The sequence below is a fragment of the Trichoplax adhaerens genome, genomic scaffold, assembly GCF_000150275.1.
Source record: "Trichoplax adhaerens TRIADscaffold_28 genomic scaffold, whole genome shotgun sequence".
NCBI classification, from domain to species: domain Eukaryota; kingdom Metazoa; phylum Placozoa; class Uniplacotomia; order Trichoplacea; family Trichoplacidae; genus Trichoplax; species Trichoplax adhaerens.
Window position 1 is genome coordinate 43058 of NW_002060969.1, and position 10418 is coordinate 53475.

Consider the following 10418-nt stretch of genomic DNA (forward strand, 5'->3'; position numbering starts at 1 on the left):
TTGGATTAGGTGTAAATTTGATATTAATTGTAAATTTTTGTTCGTGTCCGAACAAGGTCTGTCATTTTCATATATCACAATTCTACTAGAAAACTTCTACAAGATTATGGCCTGGGTTTTCATTGGCTTTACAACAATAGTTCATCGATAGAAAATGACGATAGATTTACTGTATACCCAATAAAGTAATGGAGGTGTACCTGCGAATTCTGCTTACCGCAGTTACCGGTAATTTTAGTGCTGTGCTCATATTGTTTTATGGTAAACAGCAATACACTTAGGAAATTGCTAATAGTGAGATATTTTTAAACCTTTTGTTAATACAAATTAAAATTAGTTGAGGATATTCGATGTAAATGCTATAAATAGTGTTACTCACAATTGAGTGAAACCTATCATAATCGTTTTAATAGCGGTTTTGTATAATAACTAAATCAGCCTTTCCTTAAGGATTTTAGTGTATGCCTGTTAAAATTTTTAAATATTGGTTAAGGTAAGGCTTGCAGCATCTGATAGAATAATATTAACAGACAGACTTATGAATGAAAAAGTACAAAAATAATAATTTCAAATGGATTAATCCGCTTAATCAGAGTATGACACCTGTCATTTTATAATGCCACATGATATCTTTATTTCGTGTTTCTCAGATAAAGATTTGTAGATGAATTCGTACGTCTAGTCGTCTACTACCGCAGTACAATACCTAATTGCACACTTTGCACTAGCTTCGACTATTTGCGAGGTTGCTATAGCTATAACGATCGAAACTGGATTGAAATTAAATCTATTAAATCAATTGAAGGTAACAAGCGTTAACCCAGTTTCAAAAAGAAATTTAAGGTAAAATTTACCGTAATCAAATAGAATCCATAGCGATGGAGGAATAGATAAATATTTATACCCTGGCAACACGGCGAGTAATGTTAGAAAAGATTCTTACTTATACAGTACTATGAATTTGCGATATAACGCTATGTAAGTGTTTACTATAGGTTAAAAGATAAGGTGAATCTTCAATTCAGCACGTATATTATTATCACTGCAATATACAGTGTTTAAAAGAATTCTAGAGCATAATTTTAAAAAGAGCACGCTATAGTGTCAAGTAATTGTCTTGCATTTTTCCGCAATGTCGTCATATCTCCGTTGATGATATACGCCTTTGAATCTTATTAATTGAATATGATTGTACACTTCCGTTCACCATTCGATCTTGCCAAATTCTGATTCATTGACTTTCACTAGGAGCTTAATTGGCATCACAAATAACTTCTACAATCTATAAATATATTTATGAATTTTAACAAACTATAATTAGGTAGCACAACGGTAAATTTTTGCTTACGCTTTGTTCCATAAGTAAAGGTTCCAGGCATCGATTTACAGTACTATTCACAACCTCATCCAATAGAAAACTCACTATACTGTTATTAAAATAATGTTAAATATTACTTTAGTAACGACTAACATAAAATCATTTATAAAAGAGTATATGAACATCGCACAAGAGTGAACGATCGACTACCTTTCGTCAGAAACGAATTTCCATAAGTGCAGGTATAAGTAGTATGTGTCGACTTGTATTTGTTGCAGACCATATTTATTAAAAGTGCGCAGTCGGATACACTCAAGAAACGTCTTGAAGATAAAAGTGCCTCAGTTATAAATACAGTTTACAGTTATTCTAGCATACTGCTAAAGATACATACTTTTAAAGCAATTTTAACTATTCCCGTCATAACAGATAATTTACTGAATTCTACGGCACTAAAGATTTCAATCCTTTCTGTAAATAGCTTCTGGATATTAGACATTAAGCTAGTATCAAACGGTGCCACACTAACGAAATAAATAATCAAGATGTTAATCGGATGCATTCTGCTTCCTGTATGACACAGAATCGAATTTTAATTCGCTAACTTTCCACTGTATCCCCATTGTTTAGATTGATTTCTTGAAGGTGGACGCCTCCCTGAATCTTTTCCATAGTAACAAAATATTTACCATATAATTTCGTCAAGATATTCATGAATTAGCTTAATTATAATAATAATTATATCCTTTTAAACAGTATAGTGATAACATCGTTTCACCTGAGCCGATATCGTGTCTTGATGCATCTTCAAATAACATTCCAACCTGCACATCAACAGCGTTGAGATCTTCTACAACTCTTTTCATAACAGAACGGGCATTCCTTGGCTCAATGGTGTTCATCCAGTCGCGCGTTTCAACGCTTTTTCTTATCATCTAAAATGTAAATCGAAATATAAATGTATACCTACTGCCTAGAATTATGCAACATATAGCCTAGTTGGTGACAGGGACTACTCAAGAAGAAATTTTGTTAATTTTTCTCTCCTCCCCTTCTTGTAAGGAGAAGGTGGAAGGCTTAGTTTGGCTGGAGGGGATTAGCTTGAGATTTGGGGGACAAATTTTTTCTTCAGTAGTCCCTGTTGGTGGTCAGTAATCTTATCTACATCAAAATAAACTAGTAATTTATGGTGTGATGTGGGTACCTGAGATATTATTAGCCCTTGAGTTTTTACGTAGTAATCCAGTAGAGTCTAAAATATTTGAGGTACTTTAATACTAAGATAACGTGAATTGTGATTATAATATTACTATATAACCTGAGCAGTATCTTTGGTTTGTTGACGTAATTCCATAACTGATAGACTGTTTGAGCTACTATCACCGCCAATAATGTGGGGAAATTTCTCATCTGTTATAGATATCTGTAAAATTCGCAACAGTAAAATGCTGTAGCAATTAGAGGTACTTCAAGTATTGTAAAAGCTCAATTTGATAAAAAAAATGAAAGGTGCGTGCTTACTATATAATTAATAGTCGAATTGTGAAAATCAGAGCAGAGGCGGGAAAGTAGTAGCAATAATTCCGGTGGTATTGACATTCCTTTACCGTGAATGGTCGTGCAAAAATTCTAAAACGATTAAATCAAAATCTTGACTGCTCCATCGGCGCATTTAAATTATGTAATAAAATTACGAGTAGATAACTTTGATATTCCTAACTTTCGCTACTATGTTGACATGCTTGATAAAATTGATAACGAATGAATCCCTGACATCGCGACAAAAGTTATTTCGAAAGTATGCTGTGTTGGCTATAGTAGTGAAATCCGGGTTTATAAATTCCTGCGATAAAGCAATACATTGTAATGTTATGTGCATTAGTGGTCACTCATTAATACAATGTAATACTGTGTGCCAAATATAATGATAACATAATATCGACCTCCAAATGATCGAGGAAGTATTTCATTTTTTGGGTGACAGCTGAAATAGTTCTATGTAATAAATCGATCATTTTAATTTCCAGCTCTTTATCTTTTTGAGATATTTTGTTACTCGCCATAGTCTGCCTAATATCAGTTATGCAATCTAGTAAGTTAAGAATAGGAAAGTGACGTTAAATATCACTCATTATATAAGACTAATTTGAATACAATGAAATATTTTAGCGAACCTGCAAAATACGCTTTCAATTGCTTGAGATAGTGATGTAAACGCTCTCGTGTTGCATCAAATACCACGTTTAAGCTTATCCTGTAATAATTATAATCAGGATAGAGTCAGATACCAAGATATTTTGTGATCGTGCACAGTTTTAATTTATATTGTATATGGTATACGTATCTCTCAGAGTGTCAGAATATTTAGAATGGAAGTTATCTTACTCTTTTATGCCAATATCAGGCAGTAGCTTGTCTAAAGCTTGTAAACGTCTGTAGAATCTGTCAAGGGCTCTAACTAGGATAGGATTGTCTTCACTATCGGTCTGCAATGAGGCAAAGTAGGCATAGATCACCCATTGTTAAAGGCTAATGCATCATTAAGCTATTACAAAATGTCGAAACGAAAATGATCTAAAGTGTATCTAGATATAAATTACGTACACAAGGAATTTCCAATAGTATAAAATCCTGACAATAGCTTAAATAATCGTTAAACATTTTTTGGACAAACTGTCTGAGTCTTTCAGTTGCCGCATTTTCTGTTTCACGTTGAAGTGGTGTTCTGTTTTTGATAATGATTTATTGTGAGACTGACATCGCTAGGCATTAAGATACTATAAATGTTTAGTATGCACACCCAATATCACTATGATATTGCATGAAATTCTCTTTATATGTTGCAATTACAAGACACATGTCGCTTATGAATCCATTACAGCCGCAATCAATAAACTCCAAGATATCCTGCATTCGAACAAGACTTATTATGATGTGGCTTCGTGTCATATAATAAAGTATGTGATAACATAATTGTGTCGCAGGAATTTAGTAAACGAATTATATCTGTTTAAGAAACTCACCATCGACTGAATATTGGCCGGATTAGCGTTTGGACTATAACTTTTTCTACAAACGTCTGCATTAAGCAAATCATCAGAGGTGGTGATCGCCGAAGTTTCTGTAACGAAATTGGGATTTTGTTCTCCATCAACACTCACAGTATGCATGTTAAGTTTTCTTGATTGTAGCTAAGAATGGTATTAGAATTATTAATATTGTTTGTTAACTTAAACAATCTTATACATAAAAATTTAATTTGATAAGCTACTAAAAAAGTTGATTTGCCTTGTCTTTAAATATAATTAAATTCATAGTTACAAGTTTGTTAAAGCATACTAAAAACTTTATATCAAAAATTACGGACTTGCTGCCTGAGAAACTGTAAATCTTCATCTAGACGTCGCTTAGCGCTGTGTAAGGAAAATAGCAGTAATTAATTGCGTATCATAGTTCAACAGATGGAACAGTTATAATACTGTACATACTGGTTCAAGAATTTATCATACAGTTCATCAGGTTTTTCCTTTAATTGCAGTAAAAGTTCAACGCATGTCGTCAATTCCTTAGAGGTAGACTGAAAGTATTGGAAAATCAATCAATGGAGTAATAAACCTAAAATTAATAGTTTGAATTCTGTAATAACGTATAAGCTCAGCAACTAAATATATTCGAATATTCTGACCTCCGGATCATCAAACTTCTCCTTTAGAATCTTGCATAGTTCACCCATAATAGATTGGCAGTCATTGCGTATCCCTTGAAAGGAAGGCTCATGATGATACCGATCGAGAATATCTCTTGTTTTAGTATAATACCTAATCATAGTATATGAATATCATAATAATCATTTGATGCTGTGAAGTTAAAACTCTAAATATTAATATCAGGCCAACCTAACTGCCTGCGAAAAGGACTTCATATGTATACATTGCTTCAGGCGAAATGGAAGCTCAAACAAAAACTGTAGCTAAGAATATATTGATGATATAAAATGTAAGTCAGATTTTCTGATTCTATTTGAAATATGTCAATAAGGGACTTCTAGCTCAGATAAAAGCTATACTTCGTTATTTCGTAAATCAGCTATGCAGTGGTTACTTACTTTCTTCAATAATGTATGAACTCCCGATAATTTCGTTATTTGTTGACGCCTTTCAGCCAATGTTGAACTAATGTTGCTGCTAAATTCAGTAATTGATGACATTTTGATTGCAAGCTGCTCCATTTCGTTTTCCATTTTTTTAAAATCATGTTTCATCTATTTAAAGGAAAGGAAAGCAAAGCAACAGGAGAACGCTTACTTATATTTTTTAATGCTATTACCAAGTTAGATGATCTCAAATTTCGTGTCTGTCGATTATGCGATATAGTAATGATTAATCTAAGACATCATTTTAGATGGTCCTATCTTATTTTGCGATTTACAGTCGACAAAGAACGTAATCAAAGCAGAGAAGACATACCTTTTTGATAGTATCCGTTGCACTAATAAATTTGTTGTAGTTTTCATAGACTAGAGTTTGCATTTCACTGTCCAGGGCTCGAATTTCTGCCATTAAGGTAAAAATCATATGTACAACCATAATATGAATTATATTAATGTAAAGGATAATGAGGGGTAAAAGTATATATGTGAATTACGTTAGTGTGTTACAGTAGTTCACTGGCAACTAACTAATAAGGTTTTAAAATCATTTTTGACGGAAATATTAAATGCATCAGAAACGATTATATACCTCAGTGATTTCTAGGGTTACAGTTATACCGTATTTATACGAGGTCGTATTAGTAATAAATACAGTTGGGATAGCGTGATTTTATTAAATTCAGAAAGGATTCCGTAATAGTATAAAAATTTCAAGTAACTACAATAGGGGGCTAACGATTACAGGATTGTTTATGGAAAGCCTACGGCACTCCATATCATTCATAGGATGTGTCAACAGAATCTCGCGCTATTACTCCATAACATTCCACCGTCAAATTCTGCTATTTCTGCAAATATATTTATAGAACTTTCCATCACATTACGTGTATTACTATAGCTTTTGTTGGAGTGAAAAATCGCTACTCTAACATGTCTTTCTGTGGCCCCAACAGGATTGCTCATTACCGTAATCCTTACACTTTTAAATGACGGGAATACTTTCTAGTTTTATGTCACTATTTTTAAACTTATAATTTACTATTTATTAATAGTAATTATTGTTATCAATGTATAAAATTTCATCGTTATGACATTCTTAATAAGATTTTTAAGGTTAGGCATGTGAAATTCATTACTAACGTTTGACCATCTCCGTTTCCTTTTCCATTAATTGTTGAAGTCCATTCTCTCTAAGTTGTTTGGACAGATAAGATTCTACTTTAAATTGGTTACTGTCGATATCCAATGGATCGATTGTTTGTGACCCTCCTTGTTCTTGCAAACCATAGTATAGCTTCAAAATGCCACGAGTCGGACGACGAGTGGGTTCATCTCCGCCGTCAAAATCTGTACAGAATGGTACAAGAGGGTCAAGAGTATGCAAGCTGTTGTATCAAACAAGTTAAAGTTTCAATATTACACTAAGAAACTAGAGATGAATTGTGCAAAAACAATTACATCGGTCTAAAACCATGTTAAGATAGCAAACTGTGGCTCTAGACAGCATTAGAATCTGGATTATACTAAGATCATAACATTGTCATTATATAATTAAAGTTGCGAACTACAGTACTAGGAATTCATTGAATGGTCCCCGCGGCTGCGTTATTACCTGATGCAGCCATTTTGGAACTTTTATGTAGTATAGAAGACTGTATTTGTTTACCATGAGCTGTACAGAATTCTACTCGTGATCAGTCATTGAAATTATGGTACGGTGCATATTGTTATGCAAGTCTAAACGTTTTTAATAATTATTTAACAAACAACTACGTACATAAATCAATCTTACTTGCTATACTGCAGTATGTCTGCGCAGCATATACCTGCTATTTTAGTAAAACTAAAGTTACTGGTACCAATTGCATGGCACAGAGGTAAGAAAATGGCCAACTATCGACTTACCCACTGATATTTGTCCGTAATTAGTAATTAATATTGTTGCAGATAGGATCATATGATCAGTGAATTATGCCATGCTGTACAGTGTACAGTACGTACAACCCTAAATTGTCAGAATTTCAATCACCAGCTGTTCTCGTTTAGTCTCTAATAATTAATTATATTTACTAATAATACCGTACAAATGTACACTTGTACAGGTATACGGCGCACCTACTACGTAGTTTTTTTCTGATCTCTCGCATACAGCACTTAAAAAGTACAGTATAGTACAGTAGCTATAATTATCCGTGACTTACAGAACTGTACGTACTGTATATCAAAGCTAACTCGGATCTAAGAGATAGGAGTATAAAGATATTTTAAGGGTGTTATTGATATTTTGATAGCACAAACTAAGGTTAGGAATTAAATCTTGCCATTCTAACTATTGAAGGGAACTCTTTTCTGTTAAAATCGAAGCTGTTAAACGGTGTAAGAGGTCATTTACCCGATCTCCAAATGCGTAAATTTATAGTGAATACTCTCCGGATGTGTCTGAGCTAGTGGATGAATTGGCGCATTGACATACGAATAATGTAATAGATAGCAACAGGACAGAAGCAAACGCTTACAACAACTTCTGTTAGGAAAAGCTATAATATTGTATATAATAAATGAAATTCGTGTGAAAATCGAATTTCATTTATCTCTATAGTGTACTTCTTATCAGGCTAAGCAAACTACAGTATTCTACAGTACATGCCACAAAAATTTAACGAGCAATATTCATGCACAATACAGTACTGTACTGTACAGTGTACAGCGTTTCAGATTCAGCTGCGTGGATAATTTATAGTTGATTAGTGTACCGTAGACGCATTTTATGGTGAAGTTATTAGATAAGATTTCAGCGATTTTAAGTCTTAATAAGCTCTGTCGATACACAACAAATCGTGAACGTACTGTACGGTACAGTGCACATATCTACAGTACAATGCAATTCATGGAATATGACGGCTGATAAGTGCTATGTAGTACAGTACTTTATATTATACTGGATGTTATCTGTCGTTTTGAAGATCTTTGGTTATTAAGAAAGTAAAACAAAATTACTAGTCGAGCCTGCATACAGTGTTTTACGTTATGAATTGATGAACATTTCAACCTCTTACCCGCCATTTGGATGCAAGGAGATTCGGAAAGGCTATATTTCACATACAGTATGCACACTGCAGGCTGCGGCGGTACCTGATCAGTGATCACGGCATAAGCGTTTATGAAACGTTAACTACGCTGTACGCAGCGTTGTTCACAATTAAATGTTTAATGTTATAACCGAACCTTTCTCACGCCTACAGTACTTGGTAGCTACTTTTGTCATGGAAGCATTAACTGTACTGTACTGTACAGTACAATGCAGCTTAGCATGTGTAATACTTATACAGTACTGTATAGTACACTAATGTACAGTACAGTACAGTACACTTGTACAGTACAGTACTGTAAACTGTACACTGTACTGTACAGTAGAGTTAACACTTATCTACTGTACTGTACTGTACTGTACAGTACTGTACCGTACTGTAGTAAACTTGCATACAGTACTACAGTACAGTATACTGTACACTACAGGAACGAAGTAAAGTATTCTTAGTACTGTAGATATACAGTACAAGGTATGGTATGGCTATACTGTACTGTACTGAACTGTACTGTACACTCATGGAAACAGCGTATAGTACTCAGTATTGAATAAGATTTAGAATTTTTACATCAAAAACCAATTCGAAGTCAATCTTACAAATCCTATGAAATAAGCTAAAACATTTCATTCAGACTTACGCTTAACACATCGTATAAGGAGTAAAACGCACGAAAAATAACATTGTTAAGCGTATAATTTCCAAATATTTAATAGATTTAAGATTTTTTATTATGTTACAATCCATAAATGGATTCGCCATTTTCATGCAAATCGATACTGTATCATCAGCCATCTCTGTAGTATGCTACTGATGAAAGCGTAACCATACTGCTTAAAAGCAACTTGGCAGGCTAATAACAGCTGATTTGGATGTCAATCGCAGACTGTAGTGTGCCATTACAGATATGTGATACAGTTGAAATGACCAAAAAATAATCAGTCTCCACATTATTAGTACAGTATAGTGAACAACCGTTTCCTGTCCCGTCTCTTTCTGTTTAGTAGTCCCTGATACTATACTGTACTGTACAAGTGTACATGTATTCTGTACCAGAACAGTGGATTAGAAAGAAGGGCCAACATACAGTTACAGCTGTCGAAGGTTTGGTTGTAGAACCAGCGGCTTCTCGATAAAAATTGAACTTCGGCACTGCTACAGTCTACAGTATTACTGTACAGTACAGCTGTACTGTAGATATTGTAATCTAGTAATTAGCGGAGGAGTTTGCGCAGTCTAGCGACCTGAGTGTATCACTATATCACGTCCATAGAATTTTTCCTTTTACAGTTTTACCTCTACGATCACGTCTTTCACTTGAGGTATAGGTACCTCAAGGTTCAGGTATGGCTCGTCACTGGCTATAAGTTCTATACAGTATAAGGTTAATATCTGACGTAAAATCGAAGGCGCAGAGACACTGCGAAATCTATTAGGTTAGGGATAGGGTACACACGTACTGTACACCAGAGTTCTTAATCAGATTTAGCGCCTTGATACGCGGCTAGGCCAGGACGAGGTATGTACTGTAGATTTGAGCTCTACGCTACTTTGTCACAGCGTCGCCAGTTCGTGATAGAAATACAATAATAAACTATGCTGGTATATAAAATTGATAGTAATACGCCAAAAAATTGAGTAGACAAATATAACCATCCGTGTACTGTACAGTGTACAGTACTGTAGTACTTGTAACAAACTTATCGTACTGCATGTCATAAAACTTCAAAGGGCAACTGTACTTAGATTGATTCATTATATAGCTACGGTAGCTTACCATTAAGAGCAAAATTCTAAAGCCCAGAAACATTAAGATTAATTTAAGTATCGTCATACATTAGCAAGCCAAGACAAAAATTTCACC

At 34.1% G+C, this 10418-nt stretch overlaps 1 protein-coding gene across 1 annotated transcript; it reads right to left on the reverse strand.

The window, feature by feature from the left end:
• Positions 1 to 1918: 1918 nt before the first annotated feature.
• TRIADDRAFT_61756 (uncharacterized protein) lies at positions 1919 to 5877 on the reverse strand (the record flags this gene model as incomplete). The annotated part of the gene is made up of 14 exons (XM_002117730.1): positions 1919 to 1981; positions 2143 to 2253; positions 2637 to 2741; positions 3039 to 3161; positions 3262 to 3407; positions 3493 to 3572; positions 3704 to 3804; positions 4342 to 4509; positions 4686 to 4731; positions 4807 to 4895; positions 5004 to 5136; positions 5215 to 5288; positions 5424 to 5579; positions 5785 to 5877. The coding sequence occupies 14 exons, from the start codon at positions 5875 to 5877 to the stop codon at positions 1919 to 1921; spliced, it is 1488 nt and encodes a 495-aa protein (XP_002117766.1).
• Positions 5878 to 10418: the final 4541 nt, after the last annotated feature.